The following is a 23,094-nucleotide window of genomic DNA, read 5'->3' as shown; positions in this document are numbered from 1 at the left end:
CTATGAGAAGATAGAAAAGTGGTTTCAGGTAGCCGTTTCCTCAGTTTGTAATGTAATTAAGAAATGGCAGTTAACAGGAATGGTGAAGGTCAAGTTGAGGTCTGGAAGACCAAGAAAACTTTCCGAGAACTGCTCGTAGGATTGCTAGAAAGGCAAATCAAAACCCCCATTTGACTGCAAAACACCTTCAGGAAGATTTAGCAGACTCTGGAGTGGTGGTGCACTGTTCTACTGTGCAGCGACACCTGAACGAATATGACCTTCATGGAAGAATCATCAGAAAAAAACCTTTCCTGCATCCTCACCACAAAATTCAGCATCAGAATTTTGCAAAGGAACATCTAATCAAGCCTGATGCATTTTGGAAACAAGTCCTGTGGACTGATGAAGTTAAAATAGAACATTTTAGCTGCAATAAGCAAAGGTATGTTTGGAGAAAAAAGGGTGCAGAATTTCATGAAAAGAACACCTCTTCAGCTGTTAAGCACGGGAGTGTTTTGGGCTTGTGTTGCAGCCAGTGGCACGGGGAACGTTTCATTGGTAGAGGGAAGAATGAACTCAATTAAATTCTGGAAGCAAACATCACACCATCTGTGAAAAAAGCTGAAGATGAAAAGAGGATGGCTTCTACAACAGGATAATGATCCTAAACACATCTCAAAATCCACAATGAACTACCTCAAGAGGCGCAAGCTGAAGGTTTTGCCATGGCCCTCACAGTCCCCCGACCTAAACATCATTGAAAATCTGTGGATAGAGCTCAAAAGAGCAGTGCATGTAAGATGACCCAAGAATCTCACAGATCTAGAAGCCTTTTGCAATGTCAGTGGGACTAGGCAGAAAAATGGTTCGGCACAGCCAAGAAGGGCCAAAAGGCCTGTTTCTGTGCTGTAATGTTCTATGGTTCTATGGTAAGAATAGGCAAAAATCCCCCAAACAAGGATTGAAAGATTCTTAGCTGGCTACAGAAAGCATTTACAAGCTGTGATACTTGCCAAAGGGGGTATTACTAAGTACTGACCATGCAGGGTGCCCAAACTTTTGCTTCGGGCCTTTTTCCTTTTTTGTTATTTTGAAACTGTAAAAGATGGAAATAAAAAAGTAATCTTGCTTAAAATATTAAAGAAATGTCATCTTTAACTTTATGCCTTTTGGAAATCAGGTCATCTTTTACTTGCTTAGCTATTCGTAGTAACAGAAATTTTGACCAGGGGTGGAATTCACTGCCACAGGCAGCTGCAGAGGCCAAATCGTTGGGTGCGTTTAAAGCAGAGGTTCATAGGTTCTTGACTAGTAAGGGCTTCAAAGGTTACGGGGAGTAGACAGGGGACCCCTTATACAAACTCTTCTCCCTCCTGCCATCTGGGAAAAGGCACCAAAGCATTCGGGCTCTCACGACCTGACTATGTAACAGTTTCTTCCCCCAAGCCATCAGACTCCTCAATACCCAGAGCCTGGACTGACACCAACCTACTGCCCTCTACCATGCCTATTGTCTCGTTTATTGTTTATTATTTATTGTAATTCCTGCACTGTTTTGTGTACTTCATGCAGTCCTGGGTAGGTCTGTAGTCTAGTGTAGTTTTTTTTTCTGTGTTGTTTTTACGTAGCTCAGTGTAGTTTTTGTACTGTGTCATGTAACACCATGGTCCTGAAAAACATTGTCTCATTTTTACTATGTACTATACCAGCAGTTATGGTTGAAATGACAATAAAAAGTGACTTGACTTGAATGCGATCGAGAGGGATAATAGATCAGCCATGATGGAATGACTGAGCAGACTAGATGGGTTGAATGGAAAAACTCTGTTCTATGTGTTATGGTTTTATCTTCTGCACAGTCCCCACTACCTGTACTGAGACCAAATGCCTATAATCCCCTTTCAGCCACATAACTATCCAATCTTTTCTTAAATGTTACAATTGATCCTGTATCAACCACATTGACTGGCAGTGGAGAAGGATTGTTTGCAATTTTTATTTATATTTAAAGATTGACCAAAAACAGGCCCTTCTGACTCAACGAGTCGCACTGCTAGCAACCCACCAACTTATCCTTAGCTCAATCACAGGACAATTTACAATGACCAATTGTAATCTCATGAAAATCTGCAGATGCTGGAAATCCAAAGCAGCATACATAAAATGCTGGAGGAACTCAGCAGGTCAGGCAGCATCTATCAAAATGAATAAACAGTCAATGTTTAGGACTGAGATCCTTCTTCAGGACTAAAAAAGAAGGGGGAAGATGCCAGACTAAAAAGGTGGGGAGAGGGGAATAATGCTAGCTAGAAGGTGATAGTTAAAGCCATGTGGGTGGGAAAGGTAAAGGGCTGGAGAAGAAAGTATCTGATAGGAAAGGACAGTGGATCACAGGAGAAAGGGAAGGCGGAGGGGACCCAGAGGGGAAGTAATAGCCAGGTGAAGAGAAGTAAAAGATCAGAGTGGGGAATAGAGGAAGTGGGGGGGGGGGGGAATTTGTTTACCAGAAATCGATATTTCTGCCATCCAGTTTGGAGGGTACCCAGACAGAATACAAGGTTTTGCCCTTCCCTCCTGAGAGTGGACTCATCTTGGCACAAGTGGAGGCCATGGACCGACGTGTTAGAAAGAGCATGGGAATAGGACTTTAAATGTTTGGCCACCAGGAAATCCACTTGTGTGGGGGTGCTCAAAGAAGTAGTCCCCCAATTTAAGATGGGTCTCTCGACAGTGTAGCGAAGGCCGCATTCAGGAGCATCAGACACAATAGATGACCTCAGCAGATTCACAGGTGAAGTGTTGCCTCACCTGGAAAGGCCAATCAACCTACTAACCAATGTATCTTTGGAATGTGTGAGGAAACTAGAGCACCTGTGGAAAACCCACACATCCATGGGAAGAACGTAGAAACTTCTTACAATGGACATGGATCAGAATTCCAAACTGCAACACCCTGAGCTGTAGTAATGTTGAACTAACCGCTATACCACCGTGGTGCCCGAACTTTGAGTTCACACTTTGAAAGTGCAATAAATTGCAGTGTAACAGGGAAAAAGAATGCACGATCTCAAACTACCCAATCTCTTTTCCAAAGCACCTTGAGTCTCAGCTGTGCAGCAGTCTGCAAGTCCTCAACTCAAGACCCTCCTTCCCCCACCCCCCCCCCCCCCACCACCGCCACAGAGCCGGAGGGAAATCAGGTCACCTGTAATCCCCTGGGACTGCCAGAGAGGGAAAAGAAGATACTTCAAAGAGCACTTCACCATAAAGAACCATAGTTGTGAAAGGTCTGAAATAAATGCAAATCTTTCTTCTAAATTAGACCTTTTCCATTGGGAATGAAATGCTCTTGGAGCTGAAAAGAAATTGTTTCCTTCAGCACATTAATTGTAACTTTATCTTCGATTGGTTTAACAACTTCACAGACCGCACAAGTCTTTAAGATGATTCTCCTGACGGGTAATGCAGGAGTTGAAAAGAGCATTATACTAATCAGCTTTCTGCCTCTGGTCGTTTACTTTAAAAAAAATTAATCTCTTTGCAAGAGCACTCAACAATAAGAGTGTTGCGCTATATGTACTATTTCCAGTATATTTAATCTACTAACTCAGTTCATCTCCTCACAGTCTTGCTCTGACAATTATTAGCAAACATCTCAAGCAATACAAGTGACAATCTTTAAGAATATAGATATTTTTCTACTCCTCCTTTCTAACTCTTCATTTTGATTCTTTGTTAGGGGTGTGAATGCTAGTTCTGATCCTGATGTGAAATGTTTGGAGAATCTCCATCCATGAGGCCAGTAGGGATAAGAATAGGATGATTTTGCTGATGAATGCATGGCTGAGGAATTGGTGCAGGGGGCAGATTTTCAGATATCTGGATCACTGGGATCTCTTCTAGGGAAGATAAGACCGGTACAAAAAGTACAGGTTACACCTGAACCCAAGGAGGATCAATACACTTATGGGTAGGTTTGCTAGAGCCCTTGGGGAATTTAAATTAGTTTAAATTTAAACTAATTTGACAGTGGGATGGGAACCAGAGTGATAAGGCTGAGGATGAGCAGGTGGTATACAGTGTGTTAGTGACGCTGTGAGGAAGGGAAGGCAGATGATAGGGCAAAATTGCAGTCTGGGATGAGTTAAAGTTGAACAGGGGGACAAAATCAAAAAGAATGGTGATTACAGGACTGAAGGTGTTATATTTGAATGCACGCAGTATACAGAATAGGACAGGCAGAGAGGCAGAAAGGTTGGGGTAGCTCTGTTGGTAAAAACATGAAATCAAATTCTTGGAAAGAGGTGAGATAGGATGAAGAATTGTTGTGGGTAGAGTTTTAAAATGATGGGAGTTATATACAGGCCTCCAAAGTGTAGCCACGATGTGGGATACAAATTACAATGGGAGCTGGAAAAGGCAAGTGAAAGGGGCAATGTTGTGATAATCATGGGCGATTTCAAAATGTAGGTAGTTGGGAAAATCAGGTTGGTGCTGGATCCTGAGAATTTGCAGAATGCTTATGAGATGGTTTTCTAGAGCAACTTGTGGTTGAGCCCACTAGGGAAACCATAATTCAAATTAATGGTTTGGCACAGACTAGATGGACTGAAAGGCCTGTCTTTGTGCTGTAGTGTCCTGTGACCCTAAATGCCATCTAAGTGACTTTGACTGCGGGAAGACAGGATGGTTTGGGTATCTCAGAATCTGTGACCTCCTGTGTTTTCATGCACAACAGTTTCCAGAGAATGATGCAAAATACAGAAGAAAACCCAATGAGTGGCAAAAAATGCCTTGTTAATGACAGAGGTCAGAGGATACTGGCCAGACTCGGTCAAGACGACAGGAGGGTGAAAGCAGTTCTAATAACCGCATGTTAGAACTGTTGCGTGCAGAAGAGCATCTCTGAAGGTACCTATACAACACCATGAATATTGAGTGGATGGATTACAGCAGTAGAAGGCCAGGAACATGGCCACTTTTTTATGTACTGGTGGGATCTACTAAAGTGGCTGCTGAGTGTATGACTTTATACACAAGATGATGAAGGACATAGATCTGGTCAATGCATGCATGCTTTCTCCACTCAGGTTGGGTGAGGCTAGAAGTAGAAGCCATATGTTTTGGGTGAAAGACGAAATATTTAAAAGGAATTAGAGGGGGAGCATCTTCACTTAGAGGGTGGTGTGAGTGTGGAATGAACTGCCAGAGAAAGTGCTGGATGCCAGTTAATTGTAATTTCTAGGAGAAGGTTGGATTAATACTTGGATGGGAAGGGTAGTTGTTTATTTATTTATTTAGAGGTATGGTGCGGAACAGGCCCTTCTGGCACATTGAACTGTCCTGCTCAATTAGCCTACTAACCAATGCATCTTTGGACTGTGGGGGAAACCGGAGCATTGGGGGGAAGCCCATTCACTCAAAAGGAGAATATAAAAGTTCCTTATAGACTACACCAGAACTGAAGCTCCAAGCTGTAATAGTGCCGTGCAAACTGCTATGCTATCGTGCGAAGAAAGGCTACGGTCCAGGCACAGGTCGATAAAACTAGGTAGAAGACCAGCCTGGCATGAAAGGTGAACAGAAGGGCCTGTTTCAGTGACTCTAAATTTTGTGAAGCTCAATTGTAAGCTTAGAGTTAGATCGGCATTTGCGAGAAGGGTCTGCAGATCCACGGGAAAAGAGCTGGGAACGGGATGGATGAGATTTCTCTACAAGGAGCTCACATGGACAGGATGGGCCAAATGGTATCCCATGCTTTAACAATTCCACAGTTCTGTGGAATCCAGAAGGAAATTCAAAAGAAATTCGATGTGTGTGAAAAGGCAGTACACCCCAACACTAATAGCTATGATGCAGATAAGGCGAAAGTAGTTAAGTTCTTAAGGGGAATGGAACAGAAAGATATACCATTGCGTTTAAGAAGGAGGGGCAGGCTCCAGTAAAGCATGGACCCTGGCCCAGGATTTTTGCACTAGACCACATTTTATTTTATTAGCTAGTACGGAAACAAACCTTTCTGGCCCAACTAACGTCAGCAGACCCAACTACACCCATTAATCTGCTAGCCAAAAGTCTTTGGACTGCAGGAGGAAACTGAGGCACCCAGAGGAAAGCCATGCAGTCACAGGAAGAATGTACAGACTTCTTGAGAGACAGTGGTGGGAATTAAACCCAGTCACCAGCACTGTAATAGCATTATGCTAACCGCTAGGCCCCCTCTATATTATTTCATATCTTCTGTATGATTTCTACAGAATCACAGCATCATAAATTAATACAACATAGAGTCAAGCCATTGAGCCCAATGCACCTAGGCCAACCTTGGTGCCCAGCAAATTAGCCCCATTTGCCCATATCCTTAAACCTGTCCTAGCCATGCACTTATCCTAACATCTTTTGAAGTTGTTATTATACCTGCCTCAACTGCTTTCTCTGGCTTCATAAGTCAAAGTAAATTTATAACCATATTACGTATATGTAAGCATACTCTGAGATTCTTCTTCACAGTCGAACAGAGAAATACAATAGAGTATAATATGGAAAACTACACACAAAGACTGACAAGCAACCAATGTGCAGAAGAAGGTAAACTGTGTAAATACAATAATAATATTATACAGGATAAACAAGCAAGAACAACTTGTGTAATAGATATAACCATTCCAAACACACACAACACACAGAAATCAGTAAGTGAAAAACACTAGAAATAGGCTAAATTAAAAGAGGAAATTGAAAAACTTCGAAACATGTACATGGTTTCCACTGTCCTGTTAGTAATATCTACAACTAGTATCATCCCAAAGGCACTACACAATACCATTAAGTAATTAGGACTACACAGTAATATCTATGTAAATCTTCAGAAAACCACAATACTAAGCACAACTAGAATAGTAAGAATATTCCTACCAATTGACAAATGATGTGCTTGGCTCTGCCAATACCTCAGGTTTTACCAGCATCTGAGAGAAAATAATAACAATAATAATAATAAACAATAACAATATAATAATGACATAAGGATATGAAAGGCTGTAAAGAACAACTGATAATAGATTCTGTAAATCTAAATCAAGCACAGCGGAAAAGCAGAAATCTTTCACGTTGTTATATCGACCACCAAAAAGCATTTGATTCTGTCCCACTCTCATGGTTAATAAAATCTCTTAATATATATAAACTACACACAATACTTGTGAAGTTCTTTCAACATCTGATGAAGCGCCAACATACTATAATCACCCTTTCTATTAACAACCAAAAAAGAACAGCCACCATTACCAGAATAAACTGAAGCATTTTCTAAACCCACTTTGGTTTTGTCTAGCTTTAAACCCGCTCTCTAATTGACTGAATCAGATGAAAACAGGGTATCAAATCAGAGACAACCCAATAAATTATACCCTGACACACCTTCTATACCCGGGCAATTTGAAATTATACTGTCCTTCATCAGTTAAGCTAAACAGTAGAACTGTTTTCTAAAGATATAAACATGAACTTTGGACTGGATAAGTGCAGAACATTAAACATTAAGAAAAGTACAATAGAGCTAGTAGGTTACAAAACAGAGCAGCCAGATACAATATAACTGATGGATGAATATGAAACATAAGTTTCATCAACAAGTAGGGAAAGCTTATCATGGTGCGATAAGGAGAAAAGTTTTGACAGGATTTACTTTCAAGGTTTAAGAAAATCTGCCAAAGAAAGCTCAGTAGTAAAAGTATAACAAAGGCGATAAACATTTAAGCTATACCTATATTAACATATTCCTTCACATAATATCTTTGTCCAAAACATTTACAAAGAAAATTTACAAAGAAAAATACGAACTGAAATGACTAATTTTAGAAACACCTCGTACACTCAGACACATTTAGATTCCAGCTACCTGGGACAGAAAGAGGAAGAGCAATAACATACATAAAAAATTTATACAACAGTCAGATAAAACTTCTAAGGATATATTTTCATCAACAAACACAGGATTCAGCACTCCATGAGATCATATGCAATTCTGATAAGAAGTACACACTTAACTTAAATGAAAGCACAACCCAGAAAAATGAAGAAATTATCACTTTGGTAGAATAAGTTAATAAATACATATAACAGCGTGGCCCTCCATGGAAGATCTGAGCAGACTAGATGTTAACAATCAGGTATCGAACACCGGGCTCAGAGTTGGAGACCTCTTCGACCTCAGTTGAGGCCGGTTCATTGGCTATATTTAAGAGGAAGTTAGATATGGCCCTTGTGGCTAAAAGGATCAGGGGGTATGGAGAGAAAGCAGGTGCAGGGTTCTGAGTTGGATGATCAGCCATAATCATACTGAATGGTGGTGCAGGCTCGAAGGGCCAAATGGCCTATTCCTGCACCTATTTTCTATGTTTCTATGTTTCCCAGGAATAGAGGGTTTCCTGTGGCATTACAGGACCAGGCAGTTAATACAAAAAATAATCAAAAGTACCGTACAAGACCAACAAATTCAAGATGATAAATGCAGAAAATGCCCAAAGCAATCCAACACATTATAGGATCCTGTAGCAGTTTAACTCAATCTGATTATTTCCACGGGCACTATCAAACGGCAAACATCATTCATCAAGATCTTGCTTTACCCTACTATAAGTACAAGCCCAATTCAATTTTAGCATCAGAGTCCTACAAATTACATTACAACCGATATATATATATTGTTTTTAAAACAAAAGTTAAATTAAATAAGCAGTGTAAAAAGATAGAAAAAAAGTAATGAGGTAGTGTTCATGGGTTCACTCCATTCAGAAATCAGATGACAGAGGGGAAGAAGCTGTTCTTAAATCGTTGAGTGTGTGCCTTCAGGCTTCTGTACCTCCTACCTGATGGTAGCAATGAGAAGAGGGCATGTCCTGAGTGATGGGGGTTCTTACTGATGAACACCACCTTTATGAGGCATCATTCCTTGAAGATGTCTTGGATGCTGGAGAGGTTAGTGCCCATGATGGAACTGACTGAATTTACAGCTTTCTGCAGCTTATTTCGATCCTGTGCAGTCGCACCGCACCCCAAGTCCCCGTAACAAAAGGTGATGCAGCCATTTGGGTAGAAACTGCATTGCTGAGCATGACAATAGAGAATGAAGTGTAAAAGCTACCCAAAAGAATCCAGTGCTGGTAAGTAACAAAGTGCAAGAGCATAACAAGGTAGACTGTGAGATCAAGAGTCCATTTTATCATGCAGAAGGTTTGTACAAAAGTCTGATTAGAGTGGGATAGAAGCTGTCCTTGGGCCTGGTGCTGAGTGCCTTCAGGCTTTTGTATATTCTGGCAGATGAGAGAAGGGAGAAGAGAAGATGGCTGGTGTAGGTGGGGTCTTTGATTGTGTTGGTTGCTCTACAAAGACAGTGAGAAGTACAGACAGAGTGCACAGAGGGGAGGCAGGTCTCCATGATGTGCTGAGCAGTGTCCACAACTCTCAGCAGTTTCCTGTGGGTGAGTCACCATTCCAAGCCATGGTGCATCCAGATAAAATGCTTTCTATGATGAATTGAAAAAAAAATTAATGAGGGTCGATGGTATTATTGTCTCAATTAGACCATGAGGATTTTTTTTACATTTCAATCATTGACTCTGTGAAAATGTGTTCCTCTGGATCTGTTAATGACTTTTCAAAATCAGAATCAGGATTAGTATCACCGGCTTACTGTATGTCATGAGATTTGTTTTTATGCAACAGCTGTATATTGCAAGACATAATAATTTTTAAAATGTGAATTACAGTAGATATATATACAGTGGCATGCAGAAGTTTGGGCACCCCGGTCAAAATTTCTGTTACTGTGAATAGTTAAGTGAGTAGAAGATGAACTGATCTCCAAAAGTCATAAAGTTAAAGATGAAGCATTCTTTTCAACATTTTAAGCAAGATTAGTGTATTATTTTTGTTTTGCACAATTTTAGAGTGGAAAAAAAAGGAAAGGAGCACCATGCAAAAGTTTGGGCATCCCAAGAGATTTGAGCTATCAGATAAATTTTACCAAGGTCTCAGACCTTAATTAGCTTGTTGGGGCTATGGCTTGTTCACAGTCATTGTTAGGAAAGGCCAGGTGATGCAAATTTCAAAGTTTTATAAATACCTTGACTCCTCAAACCTTGTCCTAACAATCAGCAGCCATAGGCTCCTCTAAGCAGCTGCCTAGCACTCTGAAAATTAAAACAAATGATGCCCACAAAGCAGGAGAAGGCTATAAGAAGATAGAAAAGTGGTTTCAGGTAGCCATTTTCTCAGTTCATAATGTAATTAAGAAATGGCAGTTAACAGGAACAGTGGAGGTCAAGTTGAGGTCTGGAAGACCATGAAAACTTTCTGAGAGAACTGCTTATAGGATTGCTAGAAAGGCAAATCAAAACCCCCTGTTTGACTGCAAAAGACCTTCAGGAAGATTCAGCAGACTCTGGAGTGCTGGTGCACTATTCTACTGTGCAGCGACACCTGCACAAATATGACCTTCATGGAAGAGTCATCAGAAGGAAACCTTTCCTCACCACAAGTTCTCACCACAAAATTCAACATCAGAAGTTTGCAAAGGAGTGTCTAAACAAGCCTGATGCATTTTGGAAACATGTCCTGTGGACTGATGAAGTTAAAATAGAACTTTCTGGCTGCAATGAGCAAAGGTATGTTTGGAGAAAAAAGGGTGCAGAATTTCATAAAAAGAACACCTCTTCAACTGTTAAGCACGGGGGTGGATTGATCATGCTTTGGGCTTGTGTTGCAGCCAGTGGCACGGGGAACATTTCACTGGTAGAGGGAAGAATGAAATCAATTAAATACCAGCAAATTCTGGAAGCAAACATCACACTGTCTGTACAAAAGCTGAAGATGAAAAGAGGATGGCTTCTACAACAGAATAATGCTCCTAAAAACACCTCAAAATCCACAATGGACTACCTCAAGAGGCACAAGCTGAAGGTTTTCCCATGGCCCTCACAGTCCCCTGACCATCGAAAATCTGTGGATAGACCTCAAAAGAGCAGTGCATGCAAGACGGCTCAAGAATCTCACAGAACTAGAAGCCTTTTGCAAGGAAGAATAGGTGAAAATCCCCCAAACAAGAATTGAAAGACTCTTAGCTGGCTACAGAAAGCATTTACAAGCTGTGATACTTGCCAAAGGGGGTATTACTAAGTACTGACCATGCAGGGTGCCCAAACTTTTGCTTCAGGCCCTTTTCCTTTTTTGTTATTTTGAAACTGTAAAAGATGGAAATAAAAAAGTAATCTTCCTTAAAATATTAAAGAAATGGGTCATCTTTATGCCTTTTGGAAATCAGGTCAACTTTTACTCGCTAAGCTATTCAGAGTAACAGAAATTTTGACCGGGGTGCCCAAACTTTTGCATGCCATTGCATATTTAAAAAGAAGCTGTTCCTGAATCATTGAGTGTGTGTCTTCAGGCTCTCGTACCTCCTCTCTGATGGTAGCAATGAGAAGAGGGCATGAGCTGGGTGATGCAGGTCCTTAATAATGAATGCTGCCTTTTTGATATACCGCTCCTTGAAGATGTCCTGGATACTATGGATGCTAGTGCCCAGGATGGAGCTATGGAGCTAACTGAGTTCATCGCTTATTTCGATCTTGTGCAATGACCACCCCCCCTCCCATACCAGACGGTGATGCAGTCAGTTAGAATGCTCTCCACGGTACATCTGTAGATATTTCTGGCAGTAAATTTTCTCTCTGTCTAACCTATATAAGAAAGCCCATCATAACATTAGAGACCTCTATTAACCTTTCTCCTAGCCTCACAGATCACACAGCGGTGCAGTTCGTAGTGTTGCTGCCTCACGGTTCCACTGACCTACATTCAATTCTGAGCTCAGTGCTATCTGCGTGGAGTTCACACATTCATCCTGTGGCCAGAAGGATTTTCTCCAGATTCTCCAGTTTCCTCCCACATCCCAATATGAATGGCAGGAGTAGGTCAATTGCCTTAGTGCCTGGGAATTTAAGGAAAATAATAAGCATGCAAGGGGTAGGTGGGACTACAACCAGAGGTCATGGGTTAAGGGAGAAATATGAAAAGTTTAAGGGGACATGAGGGGAAGCTCCTTCACTCAGAGGGTGGTGCGAGTGTGGAACGAGCTGCCAGCACAAATGGAGCAACCAAGCTTGATTTTAAGTGAACCTTGGACAGGTACATGGATGGAGGGCTACGGTCCATGTGTAGGGTGATGGGAGCAGGCAGTTCAAATGATTCTGGTATGGACTAGATGGGCCAAAGGGCCTGTTTCTGTGCTGTGCTTCTCTATGAATCTACAAGATTCTGTAGATGCTGGAAATCTTGAACAATCCTCACAAAATACTAGAGGAACTGAGCAAATCAGGTAGCATCTATGGAGGGGAATAAATAGCAACATTTTGGGCTGAAACCCTTGATCACGACTCCGTAGAGTAGTGGTTAACATAATCATTTTACAGCGCCAGTGAACACCAATTGGGGTTCATTAGGATTGAATTAAAATAAAGATCTGTGCTTTGTATCAGCACAGATTCAAAGGGCCTGTTTCCACACAGTATCACTTGCAAGAGAACGGAGGCAAGGCTGTTCATTCTGTTCCTGATAGTTGTCCCCTTGTTGTTTTGGTTTCTAATGAATTCAGGGCAGCAGGACAGCGCCAGTGATCACCGATCCGGGTTCAATTTCTGCCGCTGTCTGTGTGGAGTTTGTACGCTCTTCCTATAATTGTGCAGGTGTCCTCTGTCTGTTCCTGTTTCTTCCCACATTCCAAAGACACATCGCGAGGATTAGTGAGTTGTGGGCATACTATGTCGGCACCAGAAGCATAGTGACACTTGCGGTCTGCCCCAGCAGAGTCCTCGAACTGACTGGTTGATTAATGATGCGAAACGGCGCTTCTCGCAGTATGTTTTGACGTACGTGTGACAAAGCTAATCTTTATAATATAGAGACCGCTGTGGACAACAATGATCTGTAAGCTTTTATGCCACACGTTTTAGCTTCAGCCCACTGGAAGGAAGGTGAGGCGATTATGAAAACAGATGATATCACATCTGGCTGTTAACGCCTGTCAGAGAAAGTGAACACTTTGTTAGAGAAGGCTTTGAAGTCATGGGGGAGAAAGAATTAGACCTGAGGACAGTGAAGTGGCTTCTGACTTCCACGAAAGGAGGGCATGGAAAAGAAGGCTTATTTGGACATTAGGGAAATGTGAAAGGCACTGTCACCACAGGAGAATAACAACACAAAGGCTGTGTGCTGTGCTTTTTAATTAAACCAGCTCCACATTAAAATTCTGCCTGAAATAGAGACTACTTACACGGCAGGGTGCATTCAAAGAAGTAAAGTGTTGTATCAGAAAGAGAAACAGAGCACAGATTCAGAATAACGATTTTTTTTGCTTAAAAATAAGCGATCATTTTTCAGCTTTCTGCCTGCTGTGAGGGAAAAGAGGAGCTCATCTGCTTTGCGAAGTTTGGAATGGTGTTTGGCTTGCATTAAGATCACATCATCATGTATTTGTGCTCAAAGCAGACGATCTCCAGGAGAGAAAATAAAGCCGTCTTCACTAAGTCCATATTTAATCATCAACATTGAAGAAAAATTATCAAAATATCTTCCCTTCTGGATTTTAAAATGAGGTGTTTTGGTGCTAGGTAAAGACATCCATTGTTAGGTTTGGAAAGCCCAGCGTAGGCTTGGTGAAAGATGAGGTAACATCCCTCCATGCACCTTCATATTTCCTACTGTACAGACCAAGAGAAAGATTAGCTATACTTGTCATGCGTACATCAAAGCATACAGTGAAATGCAATGTTTGTGTCAATCCAAATTAGCAAGGATTGTGCTGGCCAGCTCGAATGCTTCTGGTGCCAGTATAGCATGCCGTCAACTCACTAACCCTAACCAAAGACCTTTAGAATGTGGGAGGAAACCCATACATCATGGACAGAACGTACAAACTCCTTACAGGGAGAACTCCAATTGATGACCACTAATAGTTAAAGTGACGCACTACGCCCCAGTTATGAGGTAAATTGGGAACCATTTCAACTAAAGAAATAATGTGTACTGAACGTAATCAAAAACCCCACCCACCACAAACATTCTCTCCTTCTCCCCTCTCCCATCGAGCAGACGACACAAAAGCCTGAAAGCCAGGCTCACGGGCAGCTTCTACCCACTCTGCAGTTTCTTGCTGTCTTGGGCAGAGCATTTGCCATGCCAAGCTGCGAAGTCACCCAAGTGCATGGATGCTCATTTCCAGAATGGAGCCTGGGTCTGTACTCTGGACTGTAAAAGAACAAGAGAAGATCTCGCTGAACATACACTCAGTGGCCACTTTATATAACCATATAACAATTATAGCACCGAAACAGGCCATCTCGGCCCTTCTAGTCCATGCCGTACGCTCACTCTCACCAAGTCCCACTGACCCGCACTCAGAACATAACCCTCCATTCCTTTCCTGTACATATACCTATCCAATTTTACTTTAAATGACAATACTGAACCTGCCTCTACCACTTCTACTGGAAGCTCATTCCACACAGCTACCACTCTCGGAGTAAAGAAATTCCCCCTCGTGTTACCCTTAAACGTTTGCCCCCTAACTCTCAACTCATGTCCTCTTGTTCGAATCTCCCCTACTCTCAATGGAAAAAGCCTATCCACATCAACTCTATCTATCCCCTTCATAATTTTAAATACCTCTATCAAGTCCCCCCTCAACCTTCTGCGCTCCAAAGAATAAAGACCTAACTTGTTCAACCTTTCCCTCTAACTTAGGTGCTGAAACCGAGGTAACATACTAGTAAATCTTCTCTGTACTCTCTCTATTTTGTTGATATCTTTCCTATATTTCAGTGACCAGAACTGTACACAATACTCCAAATTCGGCCTTACCAATGCCTTGTACAATTTTAACATTACATCCCAACTCCTATACTCAATGCTCTATAAAGGCCAACATACCAAAAGCTTTCTTCACCACCCTATCCACATGAGATTCCACCTTTAAGGAACTATGCACCATTATTCCTAGATCACTCTGTTCTACTGCATTCTTCAATGCCCTATCATTTACCATGTATGTCCTATTTGGATTATTCCTACCAAAATGTAGCACCTCACACTTATCAGCATTAAATTCCATCTGCCATCATTCAGCCCACTCTTCTAACTGGCCTAAACCTCTCTGCAAACTTTGAAAACCTACTTCATTATCCACAATGCCACCTACTTTAGTATCATCTGCATACTTACTAATCCAATTTACCACCCCATCATCCAGATCATTAATGTAAATGACAAACAACATTGGACCCAGTACAGATCCCTGAGGCACACCACTAGTCACCGGCCTCCAACTATCAAACAGTTATCCACCACTACTCTCTGGCATCTCCCATCCAGCCACTGTTGAATCCATTTTACTACTTCAATATTAATACCTAACGATTGAACCTTCCTAACTAATCTTCCATACAGAACCTTGTCAAAGGCCTTACTGAAGTCCATATAGACAACATCCACTGCTTTACCCTCGTCAACTTTCCTCGTAACCTCTTCAAAAAATTAAATAAGATTTGTCAGACATGACCTTCCACGCACAAATCCATGCTGACTGTTCCTAATCAGACCCTGTCTATCCAGATAATTATATATACCATCTCTAAGAATACTTTCCATTAATTTACCCACCACTGACGTCAAACTGATCAGATACCTCCTCCACCTAATACAGAAGGGCAATGAGTGTAAGTTTGTGCACTTCAACACTCAATGTGTTGTGCATTCAGAGATGCTCTTCCTCACACCACTGTTGTTACTTGAGTTACTGTCACCTTCCTGTTAGCTTGAACCAGTCTAGCCATCCTCCTCAGACCTTTCTCTCAATAACAAAGTGTTTTTGCCACTTTTTTTTTTGTTTTACGCACCATTCTCTGTAAACTTTACAGGCTATTGTGCGTGAAAATCCCAGGAGATCAGTAGTTTCTGAGATACTCTGGCACCAACAATCATTCCACAGTCAAAGTCACTTAGATCACATTTCTTCCCCATTCTGATGTTTGGTCTGAACAACTATTGAACCTCTGGACCACGTGCATGCTTTTCTGCAATGAGTTGCTATTATATGATTGGCTAATTAGATATTTGCATTAATGACCAGGCATACAGGTATATAAAGTGTATATAATTCTCAGGTGGATACTGCAAGGATATACGTTTGACCTCACGATCTACCTCATCATGACCTTGCATTTTATTGTCTGTCTGCACTGCCCTTTCTCAAGAACTGTAACACTTTATTCTGCATTCTGTTATTATTTTTCCATGTACTATGTCAATGAAATGATCTGTGTTGATGGCATACCAAACATTTTTCACTATTTTGCTACCTCAGGGCACCACAGTAGCATAGCGCTTGGGGCATCAGAGGTTGGAGTTCAATCCTAGCATCCTCCATAAGGAATCTCTGAGTGTCCTCCCAGCAGAATGAGTGGGTGCTCCAGTTTCCTTCCACAGACCAAAAATATATTGGTCAGTCTATTGGTCACTATAAATTGTCCTGTGATTAGGTTAGGGTTAAATTGAGGAAATCAGCTCGAGGGGCTCAAAGGGTCTGTTCTGCACTGCATCTCTAAATGACTAAAATGTGCTAATAATAAACCGGTTTGTACTTGAGAAAGAGAGAGTCACATAACACAAAATGATCAAGGTTAGCTGTATTTGTCACATAGGATCAGAGAGCACAGCCTCGGAATACAAGGATGTCCCTTTAGAATAGAGATAAGGAGGAATTCCTGAGGGTAGAGAATCTGAGGGATTTGTTGCCACAAACGGCTGTGGAGGCCAAGCCATTGAGTATACTTAAAGCGGAATTTAAAACTGAATTCCAGTGAGTATAGGCCCAGAGCCATCAAGCATCCCTTGTATGATGTCTTTCAATCCCAGAATTATTTTTGTGAACCTCCTCTGAACCCTTTCCAATATCAGCACACCCCTTTGTAGATAAGGGGCCCAACATTGTTCAATGGCAATGCCATTCATGCACTTTTACACATAACCCATACTGGATTATTTAAATATTCCCGGTCTGTTTCATTGACTTTGTAGCTTGGTGTTTTATATTCTGTTTTTCACTCACTTATTTTGCCATTGTGAGATTCGTTCTTTTTTTTTTTTTGCGCATTGGGTGTTTGATGTTTTCTTTGAACGGGTTCCCTGATTTTCTTTGTTTCGTGCCTCTGTCTGAAGACAAACCTCAGGGTTGTATACTGCATATGGTCTTTGATAATAAATGTACCGGTACTTTGAATCTTTGAAACAAATGAGGAAATCATTTTGAATCAAAGCAAGTTTAATAATTATCATACATGGAATCAGCCAAACGAAAACAATGGTCCTCAGAGGCCAAAGTGCAAAACATATGCAGCAGATTCAAAATGGTGAGCAATAAAAACAGTCACACAAAAAAACACACATACCTGTGAGTACACACACACACACACACAAATATATATATATATATATACACACACACTTCATCAAACAATATATTTACACTATTACTCAAATACTACTGAAATATTAAATATTCAACACTTGTGAATATGGGAAAATGGGAATCAAGCCCAGCCTATCTAAAGTCTTCACATCCTGGGAATATTCTCTGCTATCTCTCCAGTTCTCGTTAGAGTAAGTGGGGTAAGTAACTGTGGTACATTTTGTAGATGGTATACACTGCAGTTATTGGAAGTGGTTTATTATCGTCACATACACCGAGATACAGTGAGACGTTTTAGTCTGCAAGCCACCCAGACAGATCATTCTACACATGGGCCCCTCAGGGGCTCAAATCTCTTGTAGATAGTGATAATCACATTTTAATTTGAAACTGCAAATAGATTATGATAGCAACATACACAAAATACTAGAGGAACTCATCAGGTCAGGCATCATCTATGGAAATGAACAAACAGTCAACGTTTTGGGTCAAGACCTTTCTTCAGGACTGGAAAGGAAAGAGAAAGATGACAGAATAAAAAGCTGGTGGGAGTGGGGTAGGAGGATAGCTAGAATGTGATAGGTAAAGCCAGGTGGGTGGAAAAGATCTGAAGATGAAGGGATCTGATAAGAGAGGAGAGTGGACCATAGGAGAAAGGGAAGGAGGTAAGAGTCTAGAGTAGGGAATAGAAGAGGGGAGGGGGAGGGAATTTTTTTCAAGGAGGAAAATTCGATATTCTTTGCCATCAGGTTGGAGGCTACCCAGATGAAATGCAAGGTGTTGGTCCTCCACCCTGAAGGTAGCCTCCTCTTTTGTCAAGAGGAGGCCATGGACCAACATGTCAGAACAGGAATGGGAACGAGAATTAAAATGTTTGGCCATCAGGAAGTTTGGCTTTTGGTGGATGGAGCTGCAGAGGGTTGTAAATTTAGTCGGTTCCATCTTGGGTACCAGCCTACAAACTACCCAGGACTGCAGGACATCTTCAAGAAGCAGTGTCTCAGAAAGACAGCATCCATTATTAAGGACCTCCAGCACCCAGGGCATGCCTTTTTCTCACTGTTACCATCAGGTAGGAGGTACAGAAGCCTGAAGGCACACACTCAGCGATTCAGGAACAGCTTCTTCCTCTCTGCCTTCCAATTCCTAAATGGACATTGAACCCTTGAACATCACCTCACTTTTTATATATATATATATATATATAAATTTCTGATTTTCGCATGATTTTAATCTATTCTGTATATGAAATTTATTTAGTTTTTTTTATTATTATTTTATTTTTTTCTTCTATATTATATATTGCATTGAACTGCTGCTGCTAAGTTAACAAATTTCACGACACATGCCGGTGATAATAAACCTGATTCTGAATCTGAGTCAGACGGAGCGAAGGTACTTGATGAAGTTTTGATTCCCTGATTATTGTGTTGATGAATAAACTTTTGTAAAAAGAAATTATTCTACACAGCAAGGTAGCCAAAAAGGAAAACAATAACAGAATGCAGGATATAGTGGAACAAACACAAATTTACCAAAATATTTTATCTGTTGTTCTCATGCCACTGTGCTGAGGCCAGAAAGAATCCAGCCGCTATTAGCAAACATTTAACAGATGTACAGCGTTTAACTGTGGAGGACACAGTGTTGAGTATAGAAATGGTAGAGGTGTTAGTCCCTAGTCTTACGTATTGCAGTCTGTAGATCAGACCACAATCTGAACTGCTCCTCCATCCATGAGTGTGTGCCAACCTGCTCTACATTTCAATGACTCAATTTTAAGGACCCTACAACTCGTTCTCAGTAATATTTATTTACTTTTTTATTATTTGTACAGTTTCACACGTTGAATATCAGACTTTGCTATTTATAGTTTTTTCATAAATTCTGAAAATGTCGGCAAGAAATTAAATCTCAAGGTAGTATATGGTGACGTATACACTGAGTGGTCACTTGATTAGTCACAGGAGTGGAACCCGGTGTGGTCTTCTGCTGTTGTATCCAACCAGTTCACAACTCGATGTGCAGTGTGTTCAGAGATACTTGGCTGCACACCACTGTTGTAATGTGTGGTTATTTGAGTCATTGTCACCTTCCTGCCAGCCGGAACTGCTCTCTCCATTCCCCTCTGACCTCTCTCATTAACAAGGTATTTTCGCCCACAGAACTACCACTCACTGGATTTTTTTTTGTTTTGTTTTTTGCACCATTCTCTGTAAGCTCTGGAGTCTGTCGTGTGTGAAAATCCAAGGAGACCAGCGGTGTCTGAGATACTTAAGCCACCCCATCTGGCACCAACAATCATCCCATGGTCATAGTCATTTAGATCACATTTCTTCTTTATTCTGATATTTGGTCTGAACAACTAAACTTTTTGATCATGTCTGAGCGCTTTTAAGCATTGAATTGCTGCCACATGATTGGCTGACTAGATATGTGCCAAGAAGGTGTACAGGTGTACCTAATAAAACGATCACTGAGTGCATGTACTTCAATAATAAATTTCTTTGAAATCTGAACCATCTAAACTTCCTTCCTTCAACTTCTCCAACTCTTCATCTCTCTGTCTCTTATAATTTTCACAGGCTTTTTTAATATAATGCTAACATTCATTTTGAGAGGGCTAGAATATAAAAGCTGAGACTTTACAAGGCAGTAATCAGACCACACTTGGAGTGTTGTGAGCAATTTTTGGGCCTCTTATGTAAGAAAGGATGTACTGGGATTGGAGAGGTTCCAGAGGAGGTTCATGAGAATGAACCCAGGAATGAAAGGTTTAATGTATGGCATGCATTTGATGGTCTGGGCCTGTATTTGCTGAAGTTTAGAAGAATGAGGGGTATCTCATTGAAACCTATCAGATGTTGAAAGGTCAAGATCGACTGGATATGGGGAGAATGTTTCCTATAGTAGGGGAGTCAAGGACCAGAGGGCACAGAGTCAGATAGAAAGGCGTCCCTTTAGAACAGAGATGAGGAGGAATTTCTTTAGCCAGAGGGTGGTGTATCTATAGAATTCATTGCCACAGATGACAATGGAGGCCAAGTCATTGGGTATACTTGAAGCAGAGATTGATAGGTCCTTGATTAGTCAGGGTGTTAAAGTTTATGAGGAGAAAGCAGAAGAATGATGTTGAAGGAATAATAAATCAGTCATGATGGAATGGGCCAGATGGCTTAATTCTGCTCCTATGTGTTATGGTTTTCACATCACTTTATTTGATCAAACTACTTCACAGCTTTGATAATAGTCTCAAAATTTGTTCAATAACCCTTTTATGAAACACCTAGAGAGGTTTTCTAATTAAAGACAGAATAGAAATAAGGCCTGATCTTGTTTCAAGGTCCTCCGTGATTTATGTATCAAGGTTACATTGTGTGAGGGGAGGTTTGAGAGGAAAGTTTGGTTTTAATGATGAATTAGCTGTAACAATCCAAAGGAGATGAGACAGAATGGTAACGCCATGATTTGTCTTTCTTTAATTGAAGATTACTCCAGCCGTGGACAGTGACTTCGGCAGCTACAACTGCACAGCCAGTAACCAGATAGGGACGAGGTTTCAGGAGTTCACGCTCGTACAGGCTGGTAAGTGACTTCTCGACAGTGTCCTTTAACATTATGCTTACCAGATCAAAAACCAGAGGAACATAAAAAATAAGAGGGGGAGCAGACTACTTGGCCCCTTGACCTAGACCACAGCTGATCTTCTACTTCAGTACAATTTTCCTGTCCCAACCCATTCCCCATGATCCTCTAATATCCAGAAATCACGTGGAGCGACACAGCATGGAAGCAAGACATTTGGCCCAGCTCCTTTGTACCACCTAGTCACATTTAACCATATTTGTCCCATATTCCCCAAACCTTTCCTATCATCCAAATGTCTTTTAAAAGTCAAGAATTGAACCCACCTTTACCATTTCTGTTGGCAGCACCCTCCATATAGCCGACCAACGGTGTTGTGGCATCAGCTCCGGACTTCAATGCAAATGGTCCCCGGTTCAAAGCCAGCCATCTCCTTGCACACTTTCAGTCTGTGCTGGGTTGAGCATCAAGCTAACAACTTGGCCTTGTGAAAAATAGACAAAATGCTAACTTGCCGAGAGGAACAACACACAAAAAGTTGTCCTTCAGACTGTCTTTCTCTTTTCAACTTAAAACTATGCCCTCAAGCTTTAGACTCCCCTTATAGACAGGCAAAAGGGATATCAACATTTTGTGATAGGACTCAGAGTGTTGAACTGAAATGTAAGCCATCTATTTGCCTCCATTCCAAGAATGCTGCCTGATGTTCTGAGTTCTTCCAGCATCTTATGGCCTCTTGTGTCAGGAATATAGTAACATCCATCCTTTACCCTTTCTCCCTCTTGTAAGACACATTAGACCAAGTCTGTTTGTGCCTGAGGGACCCAGTCCATCAGACACCCTGTTTGAGTTTCACAGTGCTACCTGAACTTAGCACTGAAATCCACGGAGAATCACTTTCGTTCAACAGCCAATGGAAGTGGGTATCCACTTAAATCTGGGTGTTTTATTAATGAGGAAGGCTTTTCCACGGCATTAGCTGTGGTTTGGTAATTACCTCCCTTGTCACTGTCCTCACATGTTGGAGACTTTTATTCACTGATAGAGCTCAAGACCCAGGTTGGGAGCCCCAGTGCAGTGACAAGACAGTGACGCACTGCCAGATGATGTCTGATCTCTCGGCTGGCTCTTACGGACTGGATAAATAGCAGAGAGCTCTCCCCTGAGTCCAGAGTCCAACACTTAACCCACAACTAGTATCACTAACTCTGGTCATTGTCAAACTACTGCTTATAGGGGCTTGATGTGTACAACCTGAACGCAGAACACAGAACAGTACAACACACTACTGGCCCTTTGTTCCTCCTCTCACCTTAAAAGGATGTTTTCTGGTATTATCCATTGCTGCCCTGGATAAAGGTGCTGACTGTCCACATATTCTATGCCTCCTTTGATCTGAGACACTTTCAAGTAGCCTCTCATCTCATTTCTCCAAAGAGAAAAGCCCTGGCTCAACCTCTTCTCATAAGACATGTTCTCTAATCCAGACGGCATCCCAGTAAAACTTGGTTTCACCTACATTACAATAATGGAAACTTACTTGCTTCCCATTATGCCACTGGTGTTTAGGACAGCAACGAAGGTCCACCGTCTCTGTCTGTCCTTGGTCGCACACAGATTTAGAAGGATTCTTTATTGCTGTTTCTGTAACAGTTTTGTTTGACCAGTCAGGATTTGTTAACCCTGAGCTGAGCCCCCAGACCTGGAGAACCGGTGCCATGGTTTGCTCTCTACACTTTGACCTGTTTGGCATGGGCAACCCTCCCAAGACCCAAAGCATAAAGCCCTAACTCCAACCAGCATAGCTCTCCAGGTCATTGAGGCATGCATGCCTCCTAACTATGACAAAGTTGTGGTCCTCTTGGAGGAATAGTGGCAGCACTTCAGAGGAACTTAGTTGTCAGGGATCATTTTGGGACAACTTTTTGTGCTTTGAAACAAAAACAGGAATTGCTAGAAAAACTGCAGATCAGACAGCCTATGCAAAGAGAGGAACGGTTGGAGAA

At 41.5% G+C, this 23,094-nt stretch overlaps 1 protein-coding gene across 2 annotated transcripts in view; it reads left to right on the top strand.

Annotated features, from left to right (window-relative positions):
- LOC140727495 (neural cell adhesion molecule 2-like) overlaps positions 1 to 23,094 on the top strand; it is a 1,581,686-nt gene that overhangs the window by 1,350,017 nt on the left and 208,575 nt on the right. For both annotated transcript variants that reach the window (XM_073044851.1, XM_073044852.1), the window contains exon 11: positions 20,992 to 21,088. In XM_073044851.1, coding sequence (XP_072900952.1) covers positions 20,992 to 21,088 — 97 coding nt within the window. The remainder of the gene's footprint in view (positions 1 to 20,991; positions 21,089 to 23,094) is intronic.

This window comes from Hemitrygon akajei, chromosome 5, assembly GCF_048418815.1.
Source record: "Hemitrygon akajei chromosome 5, sHemAka1.3, whole genome shotgun sequence".
In the NCBI taxonomy this organism is placed as follows: domain Eukaryota; kingdom Metazoa; phylum Chordata; class Chondrichthyes; order Myliobatiformes; family Dasyatidae; genus Hemitrygon; species Hemitrygon akajei.
The sequence above is the reverse complement of the archived record's forward strand: the minus strand, read 5'-3'. Positions and strand labels throughout refer to the sequence as shown.